Source organism: Vigna radiata, chromosome 8 (genome assembly GCF_000741045.1).
Source record: "Vigna radiata var. radiata cultivar VC1973A chromosome 8, Vradiata_ver6, whole genome shotgun sequence".
NCBI classification, from domain to species: Eukaryota; Viridiplantae; Streptophyta; class Magnoliopsida; order Fabales; family Fabaceae; genus Vigna; species Vigna radiata.
Window position 1 is genome coordinate 2800175 of NC_028358.1, and position 13596 is coordinate 2813770.

The window sequence follows — 13596 nt, forward strand, 5'->3', positions numbered from 1 at the left end:
ACATGGAGTTAATATCAGCAACAAGGAATTAAATTTATGCAGATAATGGTCTGATATAAGAGATGCTTACAGTATAAAACACCCTCAAAGAAACAATATTTACACTATTTCATGTGACCCCATATAGATTCTATCATTCAGAATCAGAATATTTGAAATCATTGAGTCAAAAAGCATACAAAATACATGATCATATAAGAGCAAGAAATTGTAGGTTTAAAAGACAAATTTTAGATAGCAAATGATACATTGAGAAGAGTGTGATTCATTTTTAAAAAAGAGTAGATAAGTTTTCCCGAAAAGCAATTGAATAAAAATATAAAGAAAGAAACAGTTCATCAGTTAACTAAACTCAAACTATAAAAAGTTCAGTTTTCTTAAACTGAACTATAAAACAGTTAATTAGTTTTTAGTAAAAAATAGTTTAGTTTTTTTAAATATATTATAGTATTGATAACTATAGTTTAGTAGCATATACAACGTTAAAATCGTTAAAATGGTAGATGAAACACCTATCACAAGTGATAAATGCCTACGGAATACTCATGAAATCAAAGATAACCATGTATATTTTAATGGCTTTTGGATTCAAGTTGTACAAACTCAACTTGTGTAGAATGTTTGAGAAGCTATAAAAATAGTTTATGATATTGTATAAGCTATTTTTAACTTTTTCCAGTCTTTTCCAAAGATGTTAATATGTTTGACTAACAGATCTTAGAATTTCATAACGTCTTCATAGTCCATATCAAACTTATTTTAATGTTTGACAAACCTACTATTCCAAAGGCACTCTAAGTGCTATAATATTATTTTAATATATAACATCACCAGCCGTGTTTTTTTTTCTTCTTTTTCATTCCACAAAACGCGGAAACAAGAATTTTCTCGGAAAAGGATAACCAAAAGAGGTAATGATGTTTATATAATTAAAAGAAAAAAGAAAAAGAATCAATTGACCCTACCGAAGAATATATACATGATTTATATAAACAAAGGAATGATGCATCATAAACATTTAAAACTCAGAATAGGCCTTCAAAAATCAAGCCACTCTTTGCCATTTCAAAACGGAAATATGCAGATCCCTTGGATAGTCAAATATCACTATGCAGCTACGCTCTTCTTCGTTACCGTTGCTCTTACCAAAGTTACCTGTTTTCAGTTCAACTTCCCTTCCTTCCCAGATGACTCTAATCTATTGCTGCTCGGGAGTTCAAGAATATTCTTAGATGCCATCCAAGTAACCCTTGATAGTCGTGGTACTATAGAGAATTATTCTGGACGTGCTCTCTACAGAAAGCCATACCAACTTTGGAACCAAAATCAAATAGCTTCCTTCAACACCACTTTTGTGCTCCGAATCACTCCGGAAACTACTCCTGGTGGTGAAGGCTTGGCCTTTATCTTAACTTCAGATAGGACTGTCCCAGAAAACAGTGATGGACAATGGATTGGTATTGTAAATGCTACTTCCAATGGAACTTCACAGCCTGGTATTCTAGCAGTGGAATTTGACACAAGACACAATTTCAAAGAAGATGGCCCTGACAATCACGTTGGCATCAACATAAACAGCATCAACTCCATTCAACAGGTTTCGTTAATAAATACTCGGCTCAGTCTATCTTCAGGCCAAGATGTCAAATTTCACATTCAGTACATCAATGACACAATATCAGTTTTTTGTGCCATGAGTGGAACTTCTGAAGAATCTATGGAGACCCTATTGGTATCTCCACCTCTTAATTTGTCTTCCTTTCTTCAAAAGGAGGTTTACATTGGCTTCTCCGCCTCAACAAGTAACTACACGGAGAGGAACTGTGTCAGATCGTGGGAATTCAGCGGGGATGATATTAGGGATGATGACAAAAGTCTCTTGTGGGTTTATGTTGCCGTTCCAATCGTGATTGTTTCAATTATCATTGGTGGGTTGGCGATCTTTTTCTTGCGCTGGCAAAAGACTCGCCATATGGAGGGGCCAGAAGATGCATATCCAAGGATAGAGGATCAGATTAAATATTCCTCTATGGCTCCGAAGAAGTTTAGGCTAAGGGAACTAACGAAGGCAACTGGTGGATTCAGCCTTCAAAACAAGCTTGGACAAGGCGGGTTTGGAACTGTGTATAAGGGGCTACTGGAAAATAAGGAGGTAGCTGTAAAGAGAGTTTCCAAGAACTCACGCCAAGGGAAGCAAGAGTTTTTGGCAGAAGTGACAACAATCGGAAGCCTTCACCATAGAAATTTGGTGAAACTCACTGGTTGGTGCTATGAGAATAGAGAGCTTCTCCTTGTGTACGAGTTCATGCCTAATGGAAGCCTAGACAAGTACCTCTTTNGTGACAAAGNTTGTGGTNATAATTATGACTTTGAAGGAGGGTATNCTATAACGTTGGACTGGGAAACTAGGNNAAGAGTGATTCATGGGGTNGCTCAAGCACTTGACTACCTTCACGATGGNTGNGAGAGGAGNGTTCTCCACAGAGANATCAAGGCCAGCAACATAATGCTNGACTCAGATTACAATGCCAAGCTGGGAGANTTTGGATTGGCTAGAACAATTCAGAAGAGAAATGAAACGCATCACTCTACAAAAGAGATTGCAGGCACACCCGGGTACATGGCCCCAGAAACCTTCCTGACTGGGAGGGCAACGGTGGAGACAGATGTGTATGCATTTGGGGTTCTTGTGTTGGAAGTAGTGTGTGGAAAGAGGCCATGGAATGTGTATGCACAAGATGACTACGAGAACAGCATTGTGTATCGGGTATGGGATTTGTATGGGAAGGGAAAAGTAGTTGGTGCTGTTGATGGAAGGTTGAAGAAGGAGGAGATTATGGAGGAAGAAGTGGACTGCGTTCTTGTTCTTGGCTTGGCTTGTTGCCATCCAAATCCACACAAAAGACTATCCATGAGAACAGTTCTTCAGGTTCTGAATGGAGAAGCACCTCCACCTGAAGTGCCTAAGGAAAGACCAGTTTTTATGTGGCCTGCTATCCCTCCATCCTTTAAAGATGCTGAAGATAGCTCCCTCATCCAGGGAACACTCACTCCTTTCACTGAAATCATTGGAAGATGATGAAATCGTTTTTTGAAACCTGGGAACTAATGAAGATTATCCTGGTTAGTTGAAGATTTTGAAGCACTCTTGCATTCATAGATCTTAGGTTTTATATGTAAATACGTAGGCACACAAACTTGTGTAATTTTTGGCGTCATTTTATTTATGTATATATATTTATAGTTGCTTCTCAATTGTTTTGACTAGATGCCTATACGAGCTAAATTATATTTTGCTTGAGAATAATGAAAAGTTTTAAGTTTAGGTGAATATCTTATTTTCTTTTTTTAGTTCATACTCTGAAAATAATATATTGAAGGACAAACCAACCGGAAGATTACAAAAGCTCACACGGCTGCATTTAAGGTTATTTATTTGTTTTCCAATTATAATTGTTTGGTTTCTTTTTTTTCTTCAATTAAAATTATTAATTGTGCCTGTATGTAATAAACAAATCGGAAGGTATAAGTGAAGATATCATGTTACGGAATAAATATTTTTTTCAGTGTTTCAACTATGTTCAATTATTATATTTTTAATCAAATGGACTACACTAGGAATATTTGGATAAACTATTTTGTAGAATTGTACAATACATTATGGGTTAGATGACTTGTAATTTTTTTTATTATTTACATATACATTTTTGACAATTGTAATTATCCTTTAAAGGTGTCAATGATATATGTTTTTAATCCACAGTTTTAGTTCTAGTTGAATTTCTAGGTTGCTTAATTAAGAGTAGAAAAACATGAAACAAATATTAAAAAACATCCTAAAAAATAATAGATTATATATAGTTATTTGGAGAATTGTACTATAAGTAATAATAAACTACCGCGATGGACAACTGCAACTTCTAAGTAATAATAAGCTACGGTATGAGAATTGCAATCACTAAAAAAAATGACAATTATATACAAATTATTATATACAGATTTTTATTTATATGTAATAGGGAGGTTAGATACTAATGTTATATACGAATCTATAAAAGTGACATTATATACAGAAAATTCATATATAATGGGAAAAAAATTACACATGGATTATTCATATATAATATCGGTGGGTAATATTGACGAATGTTGGCGGGAACTTTGTCAAGGATAGGTCCGTATGTAAGATCGTATATAAGTAGAAAAAATATTTACCCACTAATATTTCATACAGATATGGAGATAATTAATAATTAAAAAAATAAAACTATGTAATATACACTTTGATTAAACTCTTTTATCACTTTTCTCCCTCCTTCCCCAAGCCAAGTTTCTCCCCTTCTCGAGCCCTAGCTTGTCCTCCTTCTCGAACCATAACATTTATCCATGACTCTCCCTCACTCACTGTAACCATGATTCTTCCTCACTTACTGCAACCATGATTCTCCCTCTCTAAAACCCTATTATCACACTCGTCAACCCATCATTCTCCATGTTGCCGCACTCTCTTCTTCCTTCCGATGATCTCCTTCACTGTTTGTGACCTCACACTCGTTCTCCTTCATCAGAACCCTCTTTTTCCTAGTTTCGAACCACCATCCTCCGTCATTGGAACCGTAGTGTGGCATTGGAGGATCGAAGGCGCTGAGTACTCGAAGCTTTGAGGTTCCTCTTTTTTCGTTTTGCTTTGGTTGTTGTTACATTGACCTATTTTTGGTCGTTGTTATTTTGAGGTTTGAAATCGCGATTTAGGAAACCATAGGTTGGTTTCTTCGAACTGGAAGATATAAGCTCGAGTTGTCATTGTCTTCTACACCTAGTAAGTTTCAATTACTTAGATTAGGGTTTGTCTTAAACCTTGACTGTTATTGAAAATGGGTGTTGAGGGAGGGGATGGGATGGGATGTTAATGGAGATGATTTTTTTGGTTATGAGTTTCAAATGCTGAACCTGCTTCAAATGCTTTCAAACCTAAAACTGATTTTGAAATATACATGGTTCATCAAATGAAACTTCATACTACTAAGTTTGATAAAATTGAAAAATCCATTGCAGAAATTCAAAAAAAATTAGATAATCAAAACTTGGATAATGAATTTTATAACAGAGAAATCTTTGGAAGTGAAAGTGAAGAGGATATGTCAGGGTTCAAGATGACTGTGTCGATAGTTACATACAACAGACACAAACATCTTCTTCTTAGCAACCGATTGTAGAGGACGTTTTTAACCTCCAAACACAGGTATCAACCCATGATGAGCAACTTCGACATATGACCTCTCAATTTTAAGGCTTTATTGGCGCCATAATGCAGTACCTTCTTCCTCCTGCAGTCGCAATTGTACAACAATTTCTTCAATCCCAAAATCAGCCACAAACTAATGTTCAACCACAACAACAACCACAACAACCACAGGATCAACCATAAGATGGAAATGATTATCGAGATTACTAGTTATTTTTTAGAGTAGGGCATCTATGACTCAAACTTATTCCCTCAAGAACTTATTTGATGTTATTTGAACTTATTTGTTCTAATTGGCAATTATGTAAACTTTCCTATTATGTATTAATGTTAAATGTTTGTCTGTGTGCACTAGTGCAGTCAGGGGAAACGACAACGATTATTTTCGCCCATAGGCAGCGGTTCCTGAACCGAGGCATATCCAAGCGAGGTAAAAAGTAGTAGACTTTTTGCCTTGGTTCAAAGTTAATCGAAGCAGTAAGATTTTTTTTTAATTATTTTTTTGCAGGACTTTATGCCTAAGTTCTAGGGATGACAAAAAAACCCGCGTCCGCGGGTATCCGCGAATAAAATCCGCTACGGGTATTTGTTACCCGCGAGTAAGAGGTATCTGCGGGTAGCGGGTATTTTAATACCCACTTGTTAATGGGTCGGGTTCGGGTATCATACTATCCGTACACGCGGGTATCCACTACCCATTAGAAAAAAAATTATAATTTTATTCTTTAGTTTTTTTCTTAAAACTTTTCAATTAGGCTTTTTTTCTGTTCAATCTGTTTTAAAATTGGCCCAAGCCCAAATCCCGTTTTAGTTTTTTTTTTCTAATTAGATTCTTTTTAGGGTTTCTCTTCAAATCATGATAAAGGAAGTTGCCCCCATTCTGCCTGCCGTCTTTTGTCGCTCTCGCTCAGAACAAACCTCGCTCGGAACAAACCTGGATGCAAAGCATCAGGAGAACGGACCAAAGGTCCTCTATGGGAGGAGATCTCATCCTCGATGAGGAAGCTCAGGTACAACCAAAACACGAAAAGGTGCAAAGAGAAGTGGGAGAACAGAAAAATATATGTCAAGAAAGTGAAGGAAAGCAACAGGCGGAAGATTCGAAAACATGCCTTTATTTCCACCCGCTGGACACGCTGTACAGGGAGAAAAGCAAGGAAGAGAGCGTGGCAATGACAGTAAAGCCGGAAAGCACGGTGGCGCCACTAATGGTGCGACTGGAGCAGTTGCAGCATCAACAGAATAGAGTGGTGAAAGAAGGTGGTGGTGGTAGGTCATAGAGAGTGCAGGGGTTGTCGGAGGAGGTGGTGGCCATTAGGTTTCTCCCCTTTGTTTGAGAAGAAGAAACCCTAGTTGTTTCTTATCTAAAAGAGAGTAAATGGGTCAACCTATCATTTTTTTTGTTATTATTTGCCTATTATTTTTATTGTTTTTTTTTATTTTTCTTCTTGCGCCTGAGTTTCGATAATAATGTATACTATTAAAAAACAGGTATCCAACTGGTATCCGTGGGTAGAAAAAAATCCGAGAGTTTTTTTTATGCGGGTACCCGGCGGGTAGCAAGGTGGGTAACAGGTATATTTTTATTTGCGGGTCGGGTTCGGGTATCACTCTTTCCATGCCCGACCCAACCCGTTGTCATTCCTACTCGGTTCCCTCTGAACTAAGGCAGTTTGTCCCCCTCGATTTATCAATTATATGAGTAGTTGATTGAAGGTGTTTGAACAAGTTTTCGTTGGAGAAAACATGGGGAAATCTCTTAGGCATTTTTCCTGTATATGATGATACCCTAATAAAAGGATGATGATGAGAAGAAGGTTAGTCCTCCAAGAGTCGGGTGAGTGACCACTTCACCTTTGCCAGCATCTTCCACCACAGGAGCTACCAGATCCCTGAAGGGGACATGAGGAACATTGAGAAATTGGTGCAGCCTAGCATTATTATACCACCTGTGGAAGGTGCTATTGATTATGCTTCAGCTGCTAACTGGGAAAATGCTTCCACTATCTCTGATTGAGCTCTAAGTGGGTCGGATTTGGTAAACTCGGGTTGGATCAGTAAGACGGGTCAGATATTGGAGAGTTCAGTGTTGGTGATCAAGGGTTCTTGGAGCAGTTGATGGGGTGGGTTGAAAACCCTGATGTTACTGATCAAAGTAAGTGTTTAAGGAGTAAGAGGTTCAAGGTATCTTCTTTAGTGCTTGTACCTCCAACTTTCACCGCTTCTCCTTATGACAATGGATCCCCTTTTAGCGGTTATGCCTTCCCTTATAACGGTTATTCTTCTCCCTATAATTATTGTGCTTCTCCCTATAACAGTTGTGCCTCCCCTTGTAATGGTTGTGCTTCTCCATATTACAACAAGAAGTGAATGAAATTGAAAGCAAAATATAGCACATCTGTTCATACACAGAACAATCATGGAGTTGGTGCTGGCTTGGCTTATTTAGAAGGTTAAGAGAATAACTACATGTTTGGTGAAGGAAAGTTTTCATCACATGTATATACAAAAGAGAACATGGTTGTGGAGAAAAAAAAATTATGTCATGGATACAAAATTTTACTGATATGAAAGTTTGGCTGCAAAGCTATAACTCTTTTTCAAGTTGGTTTCATATTTCCACTGTTTGAGATGTAACAAAGGTTGATTTGGGTTTATGAAAGGGCAAAGAAGCATGTGCTCATATATGTGTATGTAATATATAAACATCCTTGTATAAGAAGGAATATAGAGAAGGGAAACGAAGAGAAAAAAGTGTGAAAGGCGTGGAAGAAAGGAATATGCTTAGCATGAGTCATCAGAAATGGAGAATTAGCAACTCAACACGTTTTGTGTGGTATTTTCATGACACGTGTTAAGAACTTCATCGATGGAAATGAGGTGAATTGAATGGAGGAGATAAGAACAAAGGGATAACTTAATAATACACTATGTTTTGGCAGACACGTCTTTCCAAAATAAAGGGATATATACGCTGAATCTTCTAATTACATATGTTTCTAGCTTTTCTCTTTTTCTCCAATTATTGTACCATGATCATACATGCACTTACAATTTGGCTTGTCAGTCCTTTTAGCATCAAGAAGAGAAAGAAGGTAATACCAAATTTGACAAAGCTTTTCAGACGCAAGAGAAACACTATGAATACATAGTGAATCAAAATAGAAGTAGAGAAGAGTGTCCGTGTCTATTAGTCACTGCCATATGTGATTCACATCACAGTTCTCATTTTCTCATTGTGTCCTTTCTTCTCTTTTCACACTATCTTTCCCACATGGCTCAAGTGTTTCTCATCATTTTTCTATCTATATCCATATCAAGGATAAAGGATTTTACCACCAAAACACTTTTTTATTTTGAAATTCTAGAAAATAACTGATGATCGGGGCATGTTTGATGATATTTAGAATGCTAGGCTCTTTAGTCACAAGAATGTTAGAGATTATCATTGATGTAATAAGAATTTTCATTGATGTAAAGACGAACCTGGGAGCGTGACTGGGCAACGACGGCAACTAACGGTAGTGGCGACAACGAACGGCGCGTAGGTGGCGACAATGGCACGACAAGGGCAATGGCATGACAATGGCAACGCGTGGTGGCGACAATGAATGGCACACGGGTGGCGGTAGTGGCAACACGTGGTGGCGGCATGAACAACACGTTGTGGCGGCATGAACAACGGGCGACGAAGACGAAGAATAAGAACGGTGGCAGCAATGAATGGCGAGGAAAAATGCTTCTTGCCCTACGAAAAACCCTAACAATGCGAGGAAGAAGAAGAAATGGGTTTTTCTATCGAAGGTCGTGAGGGGAGAAGAAGGTATTTTGCATTCTAAACAAGAAAGAGAGAATGAAAGTTAAAGGGTTTTGTCCTGGTAGAGCACTTATACACCTCGGTTCCAACAATAATCCAAGCATAAATCGCTAATACGCCTCGGTTATGCCAGCACCCGATGCCTAATATGTTCACTAAAAAATTTTTAAAAAAAATCACCTTATACGTCTCGGTTCCACGTACAACCAAGTTAGTATATTGTTTACGCTTCGGTTCCTCGTGAACCAAGGCATATAAGTTCTCCAAAATTACAAAAATGACATAGCTTTTTATAGGCTTCGGTTTTGTATAAACCGAAGTGTATTGTGCGAGTTTGAAAGTCAATTTTGCACTAATGATGGGTTAAGACTTAATTTATATGTCAAATGTTTGAATGGATATAATGATCAGGTCAATTGGTTGATGCTTATTTATATGTGATTTGTGTGTTTGGATATGGGCAGATCTGCTATTCACACGAATGGAAAAAAAATTATATACAATTTATATATGGATATATCCATATACAAGTTATATACGGAAAATCCGTACATAACTTATGTACGGATAATTCGTACATAACTTATGTACGAAAGTTATGTACGGATTATCCGTACATAAGTTATTGTTAAACTGCTTTTTAGCCACTTAAAGCAGAACAAAATTGGTCCCACTAATGTAATATAGGACTGACCAAGATATCAATCCGTAGACTCGAAAAAATTAAGTTTTAAAAATGTAAAGTTAATTCTTGTATTTTATTTATTTATTATCTATCAAACAGGTGGGGACAAAGAAAATTTAATGCAAAAGAAATCTTAAAAGAAAATAGGGAAGAGATCAAATCTGTTTAAAAAGAAAATAAGGAAATAACCTAAGCTAAAAGTAAAATGGAATCTAACTATACATATAATTCAAAACAGTAACTCAACTAACCTATACATGATATGAATTAATGAGACTAGGATACTAGAAATAAAACTGGATAGAGAAACTAAAGATGCATGAAATCGATTTAGTAAAAAATGAATGAAATATACACATAACAGAGGCAAATAAATGGAAAATTGCACTAAAACTAAATTCAGCAAATCAATTCATACTACAAAATTAAATGCTAAAAGATAAAAGACATACAAGCATGGAAATTGGAATTAAATCACAGACACATGAAAGTAGCAATTCAAAAGCTATACAATGCATCAAACCTAAAACAAAACATCAAAATACTAGTGTCGAAATCCAAAACATAAGTGAAATCACAACAGTAATTAAAAGGTGGAATCTACACTTGCAGATAAAGTAAATCATCACCAAAATTAAATCGAACCTAATCCAGATATCATCAGAAGGAAATTGAAAGCTAAACACATTGTAATCGAATTAAGAAAGCAATTAAACTACGTTGAACCAAATTCAGAATCATAAGATGTACATGAAACAGAGATAATCAAAGTAAATGAAATTGCATTGTAAAGAAAAGAAAATTACAAGAACAAACTCCAAAAGAGGCGCAATTAAAGCCACCGCGGGTTGTCACCACCGCGAGTGCTTAATCCAAAAGCAAGGAAACGAAAGAAACAATCGATTGAAACCACCACAGCCTGTCACCACTATAAGTGATCAATCCAAATCCAGAATCAATACTACAAAAAGCAAGTAAAAACCCGAAGAAAACCAAAGTCTCTCGGGTGGAGTCTATCACCCTCCATCACACACACTCGTTCGCGGAGTCTGTCACCCTCTCGCGATTCCTACTCAAAAATCTATTTACATGCCCTTTTATAGGGTCAGAGACAGAGGAAGAGGGGAAAGGGAGAAACTTGACCTTGAAGCTTCCTCTTTTCCAATCGGACGGTCTCTATTTGCGTTAATCATAAGCCCTTCGATCATCTTCAACCCCTCTCGCCGGTTCGATCTCCTCCACACGTTCACTGGGTTGGCTTCCTTCTCTTTGGGTAAGTGGCACACGAGCACAAGCCAAGCTTTTTTCCTCCCTCATTCTCTACTTTCTTTCTCACTTTTCTCTTTGAAAAACCCTAGCACATAGGTTCCTTTTTCTGCCAAATGACTTACGAAACTAAGACCCCCAAGGCAACAACTTCAGCACCAAGGCGTCGTTTGACTTATGGAGAATCAGCCTAGCGGCCCAATATCTTGTTTCAATCAGCCAATCCCATGTGCAACCCAAATTGGCCAAGCCAGTAGCAGTGCCGACCTAAATCCAGCTCAAAAGCTTCAATCAATTTGCAACATCCCAATATAGAGAATTTGTCCAAACAGCCCAATTTACTTCTACAATTGACTTTCCAGCTTAGTTGACCTGAGGCATTTCTGCAATTAGAAGAAAATGGAAACGATTAAACAGTAAAAAGTGAAAAATAAAGGCTATATAAGAAAAATTGGAGAAAAAACATTTTAATTTGTAGTTTCTATAAAAGAGCAAATTACTATTTATTTAAAAAGCACCAAAAACACTCCTAAAAACACCTTTTGAACCACATTTTTACAAAACTAAAGAATTAAAAGAAAAACTAAAACTATCCTAATTCTAGACAATTAAGAACAAAGATTAACTAAAAATGATTTCTAATCACAGAAAAATAAACAAATTTAGAGTGTTATCAGTTATGTACGGATTATCCGTACATAAGTTATGTACGGATTTTTTTGTATATAACAAATGTACGGATAATCCATATATAACTTATATACGGATATATTCGTATATAACCTTAGGTACACCCCTTTTATATACAGACTTTTGGTCATATGTCTTTATATAACATCACTCAATATATGGATTTTGAAGGTTTGATAACTCTCTAATTTTACATATTTTTCTAGTCTTAGAAGTCTTTCTTAATTTCTTTTTCTTCTTAATTGTTTAGAATTAGGTTAGTTTTAGGATTTTTGTCTAAAATTGTAGTTTTATAAAATTTTAGTTAAAAATAGATTTTTAGTGTATTTTTTTTACATTTGTAAATAGTAGGAAATTAATATTTTCTGAAAATTCTTTTGATAAAAAATTATTTTGTTTTAGTTAGGTTTTAATTGCATAATTTTCTTTTTTTTCTAATTTGCAATGTAACCCTTTAATTCAATAATTTTTTTATTTGGGCCGTTTTGTTAAGATGAAAATATTGATTGTGATGATTTGATTGTGTCTATTTTCTTTTAATTGGGCTGCACCGTGTTGGGCCACTGGAAGCTATTATGCTGGACGCTACTATGCTGAAATACTGCTGATTGGATTTAAAATAAAAAGCTTTAGGCTGAAATGCAATGAGCGTTGCTGGTGCATCAAACAAGTTGGGCTGTCAAGGTTTGGGCTTATCTTTAGTGGGACGACACCGTTTTGAATCTGCTGCCTTTGAAGGGGTCTAAAATTCGTGCTTCATTTGGAGAAAAGCACTCCTTCATCCAACAGCGAGAGATTAAAGTTCACTCGAGAGGAAACACCCAAGAAGCAAAGGGCACCTGTACGAGAAAGAAAGAGAGCTCTAGGGCTCTCATCACTTACCCAGAGAAGCACCTGACCGGAGGAGTTCAAGCAAGCTGACCGAAGAAGAAGACGAGCTGACCAGACCCTGACTGGTGCTGACGTGGAGCTGATCAGAGGGCTTAAAATGCAGAAGAAAAGAGGGTCGTATGATGATCAGAAGCTTGAAGCGTTTGAGCACGTTTTTCCCTTTTCCCTCTTTCTTTTCTTTTCTTTTTAGACCCTATAAAAAGGGTGTTCTGCCTTGTAAATAGAGTTAGACCGAAACACTTTTCACGTTACAGTTTTCTCTTCTCTAGTTTAGGGTTTTATTCGCTTTTCTTAGAGTAGGGTTTGTGTTCGTGATTCTGGATTTCGTTGATGAGATTCATGGAACCGTGGCAACCGTGAGCTNCTCATTCGGTGATCTCCGGTATAGTTTCTGTAATTTTCCTTTTCCATATCAATAAAATTCGATTTCGCGTTTTCCTTTTATTCTTGTTTGTTGTGTTGAGATTGTTCTGTGATGTTGATGCTTGTAATGTTATTCTTTAGAAATTGAATTGGACTCTGTGATCTCTGCATTCTATAATTCCTTTTGGAATTAAATGCCTCTGTAATGAGCATTATTCATCGAGATGTCTTCTCGAGTCAGAGAAGAGTTCATTAAAGATTCATCAGTGTTATATTTTTGCTTCTTGTGTTTTGTGCACTGATTGATTAATTGAGTGAGAATTTCCACTTTAAGTTCTGAAAAGACCCCACAGAGGGCTTATCTTTCTCGGAATGTCTTTCTGAAGAGGAATTGAGACTCTTTCATTCAATCTATTGCATATTTATCTCTGTTCTTTGATTTTTTTCTAATATCGTTAGTTTGTTTCTTTACTTTTTACATTTCTGTTAGTATAGGATGTACTGTTCTGATTAGTTGGATATTAAGTGTTCATTTTGATTGAAGGTCATTTAGGTTCCTTTATTTTGCTTTTAATTGAAATAGATGTAGAATGTTGATACTGTTTCTTTTGAAGTTTAGTTTTTTTTTTTTTTTTTTTT

At 36.4% G+C, this 13596-nt stretch overlaps 1 protein-coding gene across 1 annotated transcript; it reads left to right on the top strand.

The window, feature by feature from the left end:
* Positions 1 to 737: 737 nt before the first annotated feature.
* LOC106771339 (probable L-type lectin-domain containing receptor kinase S.5) lies at positions 738 to 3578 on the top strand. Its single transcript, XM_014657306.2, has one exon. The coding sequence runs from the start codon at positions 980 to 982 to the stop codon at positions 3077 to 3079; it is 2100 nt and encodes a 699-aa protein (XP_014512792.2). The 5' UTR covers positions 738 to 979; the 3' UTR covers positions 3080 to 3578.
* Positions 3579 to 13596: the final 10018 nt, after the last annotated feature.